This window comes from Nanorana parkeri, unplaced genomic scaffold (assembly GCF_000935625.1).
Source record: "Nanorana parkeri isolate BGI_ZX_2015 unplaced genomic scaffold, ASM93562v1 scaffold165, whole genome shotgun sequence".
Lineage (NCBI taxonomy): Eukaryota > Metazoa > Chordata > Amphibia > Anura > Dicroglossidae > Nanorana > Nanorana parkeri.
In genome coordinates, this window is record NW_017306433.1 from 1,124,517 (window position 1) to 1,139,259 (window position 14,743).

A 14,743-nucleotide genomic window follows, 5' to 3' on the forward strand; every position below is an offset into this window, starting at 1 on the left:
TCTTGACCGGTGACATTGCCGGTTTTTTTTTGGGGGGGGGGGGAGGTTGTTGAAAAAGCCTTTATTTGATTAGGATATATTTGCCATGCCTTGTGCTACAAACATTATTTTAGTTCAAAATATATGGGACAAATTGCAAAATAAAATTAGTATATATATTTTTATTTTTTTAATTCAATATTTTTTATAACATTTTTCAGTAAAAGTATAACATCTGTATAAGATACATATGAACAACAGTAAGGTACAGCAAAAAAACAAACTTGTTACACAAACTGGGATACATAAAACGGGGAACAAAATAACGAAGTGGGTACCACCGCAATGGATAGGAAGAGACGAGTGGGGTGTGAACTGACCTTTCAAAGCAGTGGTTCTCAACCTTTCCAGGGCCGGGACCCCTTGGTAACATTTGTCAAGTTGTGGTGACCCCCAACCGTAAAATGTAGGGATGATGCGGCTGCTGCATCGACATCTGGCGGCGTGGCAGGAGAACTGACACTGCTGCGCTAGGAGAGGGCTGAGGAGGACTCTCACCTAGCACAGCAGAATTCACACAGCGACCCCACAGGTTGAGAACCACTGTTCTACTTGCTTTTTGAAGCTGAAATACCCTTCCTAGAACAACAACAGCAGACTCCTGACATTACCTGCGTAGAGAGTAAAAAGCACAATCTTTTTGGTAGCTGCACTGTGGATATAACCGCGTTATGTACGCCGTCGGAATTAAAAAATAAAAAAACAGCATAGGAATGCATAGCTAGATTCCTATTGGCTATTTCACTTTGCAATAGCAAACTAGCTATTGCACCCGCCCTCTGCTGCTGTCAATCAATAGAAGGGGACCTGATGGAGAACTTCAGGTCCCCCTCTGCTGATTGGCAGCAGCAGAGGGCGGGTGCAATAGCTAGTTTGCTATTCGCTATTGCAAAGTGAAATAGCCAATAGGAATCTAGCTATGCATCCCGATGTCAGAAAAAAAAACAGAGCAGAGAAAGGTTTACTCTGCTCGATCGAGCAAAGTAAACCTTTCCGGGAGAAAGTGTTTCTCTCCCGGGTAGCCAGGAGCTGCTATCTAATAGCCGGAGACTCCCGGAGCGTCCGGGAGAGTTTGGATGTCTTTAGGCGACCCCTGGTTGAGAACCGCTGTTTTAAAGCATTGTTAGAATAACTGAAACTACCCTGTCTATCAGAACCTGGATTTCAACAACCAAGCCGGCAAAGCCAGAAGCCAAGAAGCAGGATGGAAGATTGATCCTTGGGATAACAGATTTGGCAGATCTGGTAGAGGCCACACAGCGTCGGCTAAAAGATGAACAAGGTCTGCATACCACACTTTCCAAGGTCAATCCAGGGAAATAAAGATCACTGGAATTTGTGGACAAGTTTTTGATTCCTTGAAATAGACTAGGTAGTAGCTTCAGTATAGGAAAGGCATAGATCAAGGCATACTGATTGCATGGCTCTACAAGGGCACCTGCCATCAGGTTCTGCATCCTGGAAGCAAACCTGTTCAGCGTCTTGTTGAACCAAGATGCTAAGCGATCTATACCCGGTGTCCCCCAATACAGACATATGTTCCAGAATACCTCATGATGTAGAGACCATTACCCTGGGTTCAGACATTGTCTGCTGAGAAATACTGCCCGTTTTCATTCCAGGAATGACCACCGCGGAGATCACTGGAACATGAAACTCAATGCAGGACAGGATAGATTCTACCTCCAATAGCAATATCGCCACAACACTCCTGGTCTCCACCCTACCCCGATGATTGAAGTAAGCCACGGCTGTAGCAATGTCCACCTGAGCCCTGTCAGAAGCAGTGAAGTAATCACAGAGGAATCATTCACAACTTAAGAATGTTGATTGGAAGTTTGGATTCCTCCAGACCAACAGCCCTGAACAAACAGACGGTTCAGAACTCCGCCCCAACCCAGAAGGCTGGTGTTCATTGTGACAATCTTCCAATACTGACAAAGTTTGGGACAGAAGCCACCACTACAGAGACATCTTGGTTCGAGTATGTAACTAGGTGATCTTGTCCAGAGAAAGACTGGATTTGTCCCATGCCATGGGGATGTTTTGTTGTAAGGTTCTGTAGTGGAATTGAACAAGTAGAATGGCTTAAAAAGTGGATACCACCAGACCAGTCCCAGAACTCACATAGAGTTCCACAGGGGAGACAGATGTCAGAAGTTGTCAAACCTAATTCTGCAGTTTTATCAGCTTCTCCAGGGGTAGAAAGACCGTACTCTGAAGAGTACCCAGGAAAAGGTCCAAATACTCCATGCATTTATGTAGTGCACTCATAGACAACTTCTCTATGTTTAGGATCCATTTGAAGGTCTCCAGCATCCACAGGATGCGCAGCAGAACTGAACTGAGAAGAGGTTACCCAAGATCTAACTCGGCTGGCATGCAGTGCTTTATTGCAGATCTGAACTGAGAAGAGGTTACCCAAGATATAACTCGGCTGGCATGATGCACAGATAAGCTAGATTTTTGTTAATAGTTAAAGGAGAACTATGAGGTGAGTGCTTTTCACTCACCTCATAGTTCTAGCTGACCTGTGACAATGAGACTGTCACAGGTCGCTCAGTAGATCGAGAAGTGAGCAAACACATACTGGCGTTCGCTCACCTCTCGATCCTGTCACGGCTCTCTGCCGTGACAGGGGAGTGGCTGGAATCCTCCAGCGCCGACTGGCGGAACGGACGGGGGAGGGGGTGGGTACAGCTGGCTCTGCCTCTAGATAGGCAGAGCCAGCTGTCACTCACGCTGCTGGGCGGATCCAGACATAATTGTCGGGATCCGCTTCAGCTGCGGCGTCTCAGTATACCGCGAGCTGTAGCTCGTGGTATACTGAGCTAAGGGTGACGGGAGGGTGCTAGTTTGTGTCCTCCCGTTACCCTAAGGAGAACTATGGGGAAAAGCCCTGACCCCATAGTTCTCCTTTAAGGTACTTGGATTAATTTTTAAGATTTAACTCCTGAGTTTAGTGTCACTCTAATGAACAAAAGGAAATTCAAATTTGGTGTGGTTCCACACCAAGTTTAAAGAAAAAGCAATTAAAAACGTTTCTTGGTGTTCTTAGGACACAGTTGAAAACAGTGTTAATTTTTACAGCCAATTTTGATTTAGTTTTAGTCATAGTGTTTTGACTAAAATGCCATTTAGTTTTAGACATATTTTAGTCATCTGAATTGTTTTAGTCGACTAAAAATCATAATATTTTATTTGACAAAATCTACAGTAGATTTAGTCTACTACAATCTAGTGGGTTTAGAGTAATTTAAGACTTTCTCTAGAATCTCCAATCTCATTATATACTCCTGGAGTAAACATCTGTTAACATCTGTTATTACTTATGGTATTAAGGTTTGAACATGCAATACAGACACAGATTTACCTGTTGTGATATATAACATGTCTTTATTCAGCTTAAAATTAGATTGAACCAAGTCTTATAAAGAAACAATAATATTGAGTGTTTTCAACAAAGGACCAGTAATTAGATATGCATTGATTATTACAACTTGCATATGGCATTCTTCATTCTTTCAAGTAGAAGTCCAACTCTAAAACATTAAAATGAAAAACTATATTGGCTGTAATGACATTGCACATATTACCTATTAGCCGTTCATTCAGGATGGAACCGGAACTGGAAGTCCAAAGAGATTAGTTCTGATTGGATCTCTTCCCAAATCGTCTCTCCCTAACGTTTTAGTCTAGTTTTTAGTCGACTAAAATGTCAATATATTTTCGTTATAGTTTTAGTCATCAGTACTTAGTTTTTATTTAGTTTTAGTCTAGCTTTAGTCACGTAAAAAGTGTTGACGAAAAGTATGATGAAAATGATTAGGCTCCATTCATTAACATTGGTAGAGAATGGTTAGAACCTGTTGGGAAGATCTGTCCCACAAGCACCTCAGAAAGTGAGTGGAAAGTCCCCTCTTAGGCAGTTGTCACCACAACAGGTTTCCCCATGACAATGGTCACCAGAACACACAGAGAGGATGCATGTTTCCAACTGGAACACAGGCAGCAACAAAAGCTTTTTCTTTTCTTTTTTTTTTTAATATGTAGCATAAAAGGTTTATTTCAGTTCCCACGAATTATAACACAAACCAATATTCTACTTGTTAAAATATCTACATTTTATTTCTATCCACAAACTAAAATCTCAAGAATCTAACATACATATGCATACTAAATAAAATATGCCAACTTTATTGACAAACAAATATGTTGAATCCATTGACATTGATTACAGTTTACTACTACATATATTTTTATGACAATGGGGTTGATTTCCTAAAGGAGTAGAGGCTGTTCACCTAATAAATAATAAATAAGGTGAACCTGTCTCCACTTTGAATAACCATTCATGTGTAAGAGGAAGTAAGCAGAATTTGTGCTAGAATTGAATTGGCTGATTGCAGTGAACACATCTTCATCCTATTTATTAAGCTCAGTGAATATTCCCTATTCCTCTATTCCCTTGGTAAATCAACAAATTTTAAACTTGTGGCGAAGTTGGATGAGAGGGGTAGGTGATGTACTCACCTATGGTAGGTCGATCATTCGCTTTTACGAAGGCCGTGAGATGGAGTGGAGCAGTGGGGGAGACGGTCCCTCTTAGGATGGGTGGTGTGGAGGTCCAACCGGATGGGGCAGATGTAAACACAAATATGGCAAGGTGAGATAAGGTGGGTGAGCAAGAAAAGGGGGGAGATTCTGTAACTCACCGCAAGGAAAGTGAAGGCTGGCTCTCAACGACGGTGGTGGGCTCTTGTACTGCCTGGGTGCAGGGCTGTGGGATGATCCTCTGAATGAGTGCTGGCGTGGCTGTCTTGTTGGATCTCTGCAGGCTCCGACGCTGGGGAGAGACGCGGTGCTGCAGGGTGGTGTAGTGCAGCTCCCGAGGTATTCCGACGTCCCTTGGCGTTGTCACCTTCCTGCTCAAAGGGGGGTGAGGGTGGGTCCGGAGGGGAGGCGGAGGTGGATGCACACTGGTTTCAGTTTACTAAACTCTGACCTGTGAAAGTTTACCGTTGGTTTTTGATTGGTCGAAAGAACTTACTGCACTTTTATTAATAGGGTTAAGGTAATGTCTCTTTATATCTTTTAACTCAGACAAAGAAAAGATTGCAACAATAAATAACTTTATTTTAGACCGAGCGCAACTTACTTGCTACATAATAAATAACCTGTATATTGCATTGTTTGGTACACACCCATCAGCTGTATTTAAGTGGCACATTTTCTATGCACACTAGTAAACACATTTCCTTGGTACACATTTTTCCCAATGGCAAATCCTTGTAATTAAATGTACATCTGTGAAATCTGTAAATTATAAAGAGATCCTTATGATACTCTCTTAAATTCTCAGTGTAAAGGTATATATTAGTCATGCATATGGAACACACTGCTTACGGGTCCGTTCAAGCCAGCAATTCATTGGGAATGTGTGGCCGCTGGTGTGTGATGACAGGTACAGGGCTGATGCGCTGGCACATCACACTGTTCACTTATTTTTAATAGAGCTTTATTGAAGTGCTGTCGACACAGCGATGTACGCTGAGGTTGCACTGCACCACACAGTGCTACATGCCACACTGTTTTCAGCACACACAACTGCAACAGTGGTACGAACTAAGCCAACTGAAAACAAAGCAAATTGCCCTGTCTGTGGCTTGGGACTGTACTAGGAAAAAGTGGCGAGCACAACCTCCATGCATCTGGGGTGAACGGGCTCTAAAGGAAACCTGGCATGACATAAACAGGGGGGCCACTATTGCTGAACTAAGCTTCCAAAAATGTAAGTTGCCTAATTGTTGTGTCAATGTGCATGCCCCAAAACTTTGAAAGTATAACTCCACTTTCATTCAGGGAAAAAACAGTCCCACTGGGTGATCAATGTACATTGCAAAGATTTTAACAAACTTTGATGCTGTTTCCTACCTGTTTCTGTTTTAAAGAAAAAGCTGTTTGTTTCACCATGTCCTTCCCAGACTTATTCCTGAATTAGAGGGTCTGGGCTCGATACCTGCTGAAATCTCTGTGTTCTGATGAGGAAAGGTGCATTTTCCCCATCCTGTTAGAAGTAGTTAAATTTACCCTTAGGGAATATTTCTCCAAAAATGAAATGTCTTTTTTAGGGGATGCCTAAAATGTACTTGTATCTTAAGCTGACAATACACTGCTTAGATTTTCAAAAGAATTTACATACAAAATATCTTTCTTTTGTCTTTCTATTAGTTGATGGGGTCAAATCGACGATCAAGCTCGATTGAGTGACACAAAGGGGGGAATTTATCAAAACTGGAGCAGACAAAATCTGGAGCAGATTTGCACTGCAACCAACCAGCTTCTCTGTCTCATTTCCAAATCTTACCTGAGCAAACTGAAGAGAGATGCTGATTGGTTGCCAGGGGCAACTGCTCCAGATTGCGTTTGCTCCAGTTTTGATAAATTCCCCCCCAAAACTCAAAGGAGCAGGATAAAAAATGTTTTTAAAACAAACAAAATTCTAAGAGTGAATTTTGATTTTGTTCAGGTAACGGCATTCATTCCAAAATCAAACTTTAAAATCTTTAAGATTTTGATCGGCATTCGTAAAGTGTCTGATGGCATTATCAGGTGGTAAAGAAAGATCTCTCATACGAAAGTTCAATCAGAAATCTATTAGTGTATGGCCAGCTTTAGTGAGACATCTGAAAAAAATCTGTGAGCCAATCACAGAAGCAGGAAATGACATTTCTGGGGGCATTCCATACACTAAAGGTGTACAGAATGCCTCCAGGTTACCACAATGCATTATGCCTCAGATTGCAATGGGAAGGCAAATTTTTATAACATTACATTACAAAATGGCTTGTGTAGCAATGTTAGGAGCAATAGTGACTTTTAGTGAGAGTAGAGTTTTCCTTTAAGCCATTAATCCAGACAAGTACTTCTGACTTCTAGTATCCACATATGTGTTCCAGGACAGTGACACATAGTGACACAGGCAACTGACATTTTCAGAAGGAGGTCAGGGATGACTGCACCCATGTTTCTCTCATGGCAGGTTTACTTTAAATCAATGCATCTAGAAAATAGGAGAATCATGTTATCAACAAATGTTGGATACATTGCGGCTTAACATTCCCTTAGATTCAGTGGCTGCATTTGCTGAATTTGTTTCAAGCTAAGAGCATTTTCTGCAAGTAGGGAAAAATTCCTGTCATGCTAAAAATGTGTCCTTGTAAAGTTTTGTGCCCAGAACTTACATCTCAGACAATGTTATCAGCCTTCTGTGAGCCGCAATACACATCCCTTCTATTTAATAGAGATGAGGAAAGGGGGAGAGGGGGTATGTAGTCTAATCCAGGAGAGCAGCCTAAACTTACAATGCTGACAATCTGTAGATCCAGCACATCTAAGAACTGGTAAACTGCAATAATTACATTTGTATTGTTGGGTTTTGATACAATTTAAGGTTTGTACACACAGGGGCTGGGTAAAAAGATACAATGTAAAAGAAAGAAGAAACAATAGTAAATTGACAAGTTTTTTTTATTGCCATTTAGTGGCATTTTTTAAACAAAATTATTGATTTGTAAACATATACATCTACCTTGGCGAGGTGCTACATAGATATTTTGGATTGGTAAAACAGGGTAGCTACCAGATATAACAACTCTTAAAGCTTATCTCATTGAAAGCATTACAAAATTAGGAAACAACTAAACTTTGTCACACCGAAACACAAACTACAGACAAGAACTTTGGTTTATTTCTTTGAAGTAAGATATAAAAGTTTTGGCAAACTGTTTACTCAGTAACATACACATTGACACTTTGGACAGGAATACCTACATCCAAAATAAGAACTTGCACATAATCTTTAGAATTTCCAGGGTTTGAAATATTAGGACAAACAAAGTTTTGGAAACACTGCAGCTTGTCAATAATGATAGGCTAGAGCCAACTGACTGAACGGGAGTATTTATCAAGAATGACTTTTGGCCAGTTGTGCTTTTGGGTCACATGATCTTTCCAGGACCTGTAAACCAGAAAATTACATCATAAAGGTTCAAATATTTGCAAACACATACGGAATAGATTCAGGTCTTTTTGAGGGGAGACATTTTTCTTCCCTCTCCTATTTTCTTGCCCCCTTTAAAACCACGGAAGGCGGCCCGTTTCTCAGCCAACTAAGGATGAAAATATGATTGCAAATAATAAATGCAATAAAATAGCATACTATATCAGGTCTTGTATGGATATGGGAACATTCACTTACAGATTTGTTGGTGCTGCTAACACCTTTATATATGACTAATCAAATATTAAGGTGTATGTACAGCCCTTTTATTAGTTTTAGATAGAGTGAAGAAGGGTTGGAACCTCTGCCAGGTTTTTATTGCTGTCTCCGTCCCTGCTGGGGAAGTTTACCCTCTATTTTTTTTCATCCGGTAACCAGTGATTAGAAATCCAATTTTTTACAGTTGTTACCAGATCAACAGGGGAGGGTAAAGGTTCCAATATGGACATTTGTTCTGGGGACAATTGTCTAAGATGGGAGTTCCTCTCGTTTAATAGAGGTTTTCCCTAACTTCCAGGTGCATCTCCAGGCCAGGAAGTGAAGGGGTCACATACAGCAAGAAAGAAAGAAGAACCAAGAAAATCAAAACCCTAACCCTTGCAGTGGGGCTACCACTGCACTGCAAGGGTTAAGTGCTTGTTTTGTCTAGGGGCTGGAGTAAAGCAGATTTACTCAGCTGATCATTGTTCCGCTGGCTTCCTCCGGGCTGCTAGACAGGTTTGTGCAGCTTCTTCTGCCCTGGGCTTCAGCGGTCTAAGGACCACCGATGTCATCAGTCTTATGCAGGTCCATTGACCTGCATTAGATGTGAGGGTGCCAAGAAACATTCCATCGCTGGAGGAAAAGGTGAGAGAGGTGAGCTGGCAGCCATGGAACTGAGGATCAGGTAAGTAAATCTGCTTTATTTAAGCCCCCTAGGCATAACAAGTGCTTAACCCTTTACGTTCAGGAGTGGTATATGTACGTTTTTTTTGTATTTTCCCAGAGTTCTACTTTAACCTCACAAGGCCTTTAACTGCTCTATCCAACACTAAAGAAAACACAACCGTTTTGCCCATACATACATCTCAGCAGCCTGGTCCCAGTGGGATTTGTACAGGTAGGTCCTGTCTGTTCTCTGCAGAATGACACTTGTTCATGTGTAAGGTCAGTCCAGGGGAGCTGAAGAAGGCAGTAGGGCAAAGTTCACAGGGAAAGATCTGCTGACCACCTTCAGCCACCAGAGCTTCCTCTAAAGGAAGCAGCAGCTCTTCTCTCACAGCATGCCATAGCCTGTGCTTGTCTCTGATGTCCATGGATGGGAAATGAACCCCACACAGGGCACAAGGGTAGGTGAGCTGCCCTCTCTCTATGGGGCTGTAGGGCTGGTGGGTGAGGAGGTGCTTGCGCAGGTAAGCGTGTCTGCGGAACCTCTTGTGACAACATGGGCAGTGAAAAGCCTCTTCGTCATTGCCATCCTCGGGTGTGGAGTGTGAGATCGGAGTATGGTTGTCCTCTGGGCTCTGGAAGGAGCTGCTCGGAGTACGTCGGAGCGGATCGCTGTCCACACTCTGCTGGTGCTGAACTCGTGCGCTTTGCTCTATAAGACTGATGGCTGCGCTGCGCCCGCTGCTGTTCTCTTTGCCTTCTAGTGGCATCTGAACTTTCTTTCCCACTTCGTTGCCCAATGCCCTGGGCTTATGCCACCTTCTATGGGAGGCCAGATTCGCCGGGCAGCTGAAGATCTTATCACATTCTGGGCATCTGTACTCGACGCGGACTATCCTGGAGCACTTGTGCTGAGCCAGAGCGAAGGGGTCGGGGTATTGCTCCTTACATAGCTGACATATGAACTCCCCAAGTGGGGGGCGCTTGACCAAGGGGTTGCGAGAGGTGACATCTGGCTCCTCTGCCTTTATCTTTAATCCCAGCACCGGGGAAGTGGTAACCTCATCGGTGAAGTGGAGCTTTCTGCTGGCTTTGTGCTTCTTGGATGGGACTTTGTTGGACCTGGCAGCCTCCCTGGTGCATGGGTTGGCGTGTAGCTTTGACTCAGGGGTGATGAAGGGGTTGTGATGCTGGGATATCAGTTTCTCCATTGAAGAAAAGGCAGCGCTCACCGGGAAGGATTCTGCTGTAGCTGGAGAGCTAAGGTATCTCTTAAAGAAAGTCTTCTTCATCTCCAGTCCTACTGGCTGAACAGGGCTGTATGGAAGGTTGCTCCAGGGACCCAGTTTCTCTAAGCCTCCTCCAGCTTTGAAAGGTGGGACTTCACTGGGCACTTGCTGTGGTGCAGATTCGCGTTGAGCACCCCTGTCGGACACCCCTGATCTCCCTTCTGAACATGTGGGCATGATGGAGCTATAAGGTGCCAACACATCCATGACCATGGGAAGAGTCTGGGCTGAGCCATTGTCTTCACAAGGGATCCTGTATGAGCCGCATGGTTTCCTATTCCTCTTCACTAGGAATCCCCTCGGCATTTTGCAGGAGCCGGGGACACAGGCATCAGACACTGCCGGCAGATGGGAGGGTGACAGTTGTGTCTTCATAGCATCGATCACCGCATTTATAGCGGGTCCTACTGAATGCAATCCATGCACCTCTAAGCGATAAACCCTTAACCAATTAGGAGTTGGAGCTAAGCTGCTGGGCGGGCCTTGAGTACCAAAAATCAATGTTGTCCTGTCAAAAACAGTTCTGTGTAAAGAATGGACGTCCTATGTGATCGCTTGTTCAATCAAGCCATCTCTAGGTGTGATAAGGGTCTGGCTTTATATTGAAGTCTTCCACTATGAGATGAATGATGCTGCTCCCTTATTCAGCCTTGCTTTGCGCATAGTGCTATTAACACTATGTAGAGGCTCCATGGCTAGAGACAAAATACATACAATACAGGGTGTAATTGCTGCGCTGGTGAATTGCCTATTATAATCATTAACATTTTAGAATTAGGAATTCATTTGTCAAACGTTTACTTGTCACACTGCTGCAGCTGATTAGAGTTTTCTAATATCGGATGAAATTATTCTTTACAGTGACACCCAAGAGATATGAGAATGAAAAAGATGGCTGTCACATATATTGACAACTGTTTAGTGTTTTGTTAATAGCAGGGTCCTCTTCAAAATAAAAGATGTCTTGAATGTTCTTCAGTTAGACTCTTTTACTAAGCAGCCATTTGACATGACACACATGGTAATAAAGTGGGTAATTCAAGAGGGAAAAAATATTACAACTGTAAGATATATTTTAAAACGATAAACTAGAGAAATAGCAGTTTATATAAGAACTAGTTATAGCAAATACAAACAGCAGCAGAGGGGAGTGAAAGTAAAGTAGAAGTGAAGCTGTTTTTTCAGTTTTGTATAGAGTAAGGGAGGGTTATAACCCCTGTCAGCTTTTTTTGCCATCTGTGTCCCATTAGGGAGATTTCCCATTACTTCCCGTCCAAAGCCACAACAGGGAGTGAGAGGGAAATCCCGCATGGCCAGCAGCAAGGACTAGTTGTCCCTATTGGAAGATTTCCTATCCCTGTTCTGGTGACAACTCTTTTTTTTTTTTTCACTTACAGTGATATCGGTCACCAGGACAAACAGGTAAACCTCTCCCCTCACACAGGACACAGAAAGCAATAAAAAGCTGCCAGGTCTTCTAATCCCTCTCTATGCTATCCAAAACTAAAAGAAAGGTTTTGGCTTTAGTCGCACTTTAAGTTATCTTAAAATGAGCAGCATACGTCATCTACAAAAGCGGTGTGTCAGTTAAAGTGGAAAAATGAAACATGATACAAAAGGTTTACTGGAGACCCCCATAAAATGATTTATGTTTTACTTGTTGTTCCTGCCTGTGGATGTATTATTTTCCACTTTCTGCTGAAATTGCAGAAAGTAAAATTGCACTGCAGCATTGTCACCCTGTGAACTGGGTAGTCTTTTATGGAGGTGTAGTTTTAGATGTTTAGTAAGTAATTAAAAAATTAAAACTTTTCAAAAGCAACATCTTTTAAGCAGTTACAGCAACATATTTTTTCTCTTGCAAAAAATATGTAAAATTTGGATAAAAGCAACCCAAGCAGTGTTAGATGGTATGTCCCAAGCCTTGTAGCTTTCACTTTTGCTGGACAGCTTAGTCTATGTGTAAATATAAAGCATAAAATAAATAAAGGCATTTGAAATAAAATAAGAAATTCCAATACTGGATATTATCATCACAGGTTTTAACCAAATGCAGCTACCACAATACAATGTTCTTCACTATAGTGAGGTTTAGAAAGGTTTAGAAAACAAGTGAAAAGAGAGTTCTAAAGAGACCAGATCAGCATCGGAATTGCAGGTTTACCCATCAGCATAATGCAGAATCAATATGTCAAGGGAAACAGTCTAAAAACTGACAACATATGCTGAGCAAGGACCGCCCGCATTAGCAAAAGGAAAAATGATCAGAAGTAACTCTCAATGATAGAATGCTATATATCAGAATAAAACCTCAAAAATAGTCTCAGACCTGAATCAGCACCTTGGCGATTCTGCATTAAAAAAAAAAAAAACACCAAACAATAATCACAGACCATAAAAAAAAACACACTAGATTGTGTGCATTGCATGGCTGACATTCCGACGCATTGGGGGGAATTTATGAAAACTGGAGCAGACAGAATCTAGAGCAGTTGCCCATAGTAAACAATCAGGGCCCTAGAGTCCACAGGAGCTGCCCAAGATAGAGCGTATGCCCTGCTTCACCTTAAGCTCGATGACGGCGAATATAGGTTGTCGCCAAAACAACATTCAGCTGCGGGGCATACTGCAGTCTACCGCAAATGCCGATTTCAGATCAACAGTTCAAGAGATCTTAAACATGTTGATGGATCGGGAAACCCATGAAAACCATTGAGATGGATAAGGTACACAAAATCAATGGTCCGAGGCAGGGCCATCTTTATTATTGACTGGACCCTGGGCAAACATTTTCTTGGGCCCCCCACCCCTACCCGTCACGCCCCATGGCATACGGTTCTGCCCGGTTTTACTCCATCAGTTACTTGAGCGATACTATCCCTCTATTACTGAGTGGGGCCCCTGTTTTGGGTCTCGGGATACTGGTTATCAGTATATTTTCTATGTGCCTAATCTGACTCTCTTTCAGGTTCTTGCCTATGTACTATATATATATTCCTTGCCATTTGTCAGCACTTTTTAGCTCCGCATGTGGGTTATAGTGCTAGGGGTCATGTGAGGGTCAAAGGTGTGATGCTTCTTTGGCTGGTGCACAGAGTTTTCAGCTGGCTTTAAGCAGCATTAGCTGACAGCCAATTGCCAGCTGGGAACTCCAATAGCATCAGCCAATAAGTTAAGCAATCAGCACTGCAGCCGCCCTCAACTCCTCCCCTCCTTGGATACAAATGGCACTACCCAGTGTATTAGCCCAGGTGATCCGAGACCTCACCCCAAATAATTCATTTGTAAAAAAAGGGGTTCACAACCTAGGTTGTATTGGGGTTTTAAAGAGGCGTCAGATGGTAATCGATTTGATATAAATTTATTAAAATTCATTCAAATATTTATATGACAAAGTTAAAAACATTCCAATAGATAAGCATGATTCTCAGTTCCTGATTATTGCCTAATTCTCACAACTCGTATAGTTACATATTTTCTTTCATATTATACATCTCATTTTTCACATAATTCATGTGCAGTAATGAACTGCTCCAATTCCTCCAACGCGTTTCGCTTGTAAGCTTCCTCGGGGAGTTTTATTCCCGGCAAGAATCTAGTTATGAATGCATAATTCATTGTTTAGCGGTATGTCCATCAATAAACCATATTTGACAAATCTCTGTATTTTGTTCAACCGAACATATTTCCTCTTTGACATAGCTTAATTATGCAGCCACTCACCCCAAACTTCAGGATCATCCAAGAACCTACTTCCAGGAAGGCAGGATAATAATCCAGCCCTCCCCAGAGTTTTCATGCAGCGGAGCCACAGATGCTCAGAATATAATTAAGCACAATTGCACTTTATTATTTCTCTTGGGTGATAGGCAATAATTAGGGATAAAATAATTCCTCTCTAGAAAACGAATTTTAAGAACAATAAATAAATGAAGAATTAATGGTAACTAAATGATCATAGTATGTTATAGATACCAGGACTCCAATCGGTCCTAGTGTGCCATCTGTGGCTCCGCTGCATAAAAACTCTGGGGACGGCTGGATTATTATCCTGCCTTCCTGGAAGTAGGTTCTTGGATGATCCCGAAGTTTGGGGTGAGTGGCTGCATAATTAAGCTATGTCAAAGAGGAAATATGTTCGGTTGAACAAAATATAGAGATTTATCAAATATGGTTTATTGATGGACATACTGCCAAACAAGGAATTATCTATTCATAACTAGATTCTTGCCGGGAATAAATGTGAGACTATAAGCACTACATCCTAATCCCAAAGCACCTGTCCACCTCTTACCCCCGCTAGACATTTCATCACCCGGGGCAAAGACTCAGGGTTGCTCCCCCCCTGCAGACAAGTTCTCCATCCAGACAGCAGTGGCACCTCCTGATCGACCACAGAGGTGAGGCTTCAAATCATCTCGTTCTCCAGTGCTGCTTTATTCATTTAGGAGGTACTTCTGGGCTCACTTCTATTTTCCCGGAAGTG

The 14,743-nt window shown here is 42.3% G+C and overlaps 1 protein-coding gene across 1 annotated transcript; it reads right to left on the minus strand.

The window, feature by feature from the left end:
• Positions 1 to 9,162: 9,162 nt before the first annotated feature.
• INSM2 (INSM transcriptional repressor 2) lies at positions 9,163 to 10,623 on the minus strand. Its single transcript, XM_018554565.1, has one exon. The coding sequence runs from the start codon at positions 10,561 to 10,563 to the stop codon at positions 9,169 to 9,171; it is 1,395 nt and encodes a 464-aa protein (XP_018410067.1). The 5' UTR covers positions 10,564 to 10,623; the 3' UTR covers positions 9,163 to 9,168.
• Positions 10,624 to 14,743: the final 4,120 nt, after the last annotated feature.

What these genes read in the sequence shown, in the direction of transcription:
- INSM2 (XM_018554565.1), bottom strand. Translation starts at nt 10,563, where the DNA reads ATGCCGAGGGGATTCCTAGTGAAGAGGAATAGGAAACCATGCGGCTCA.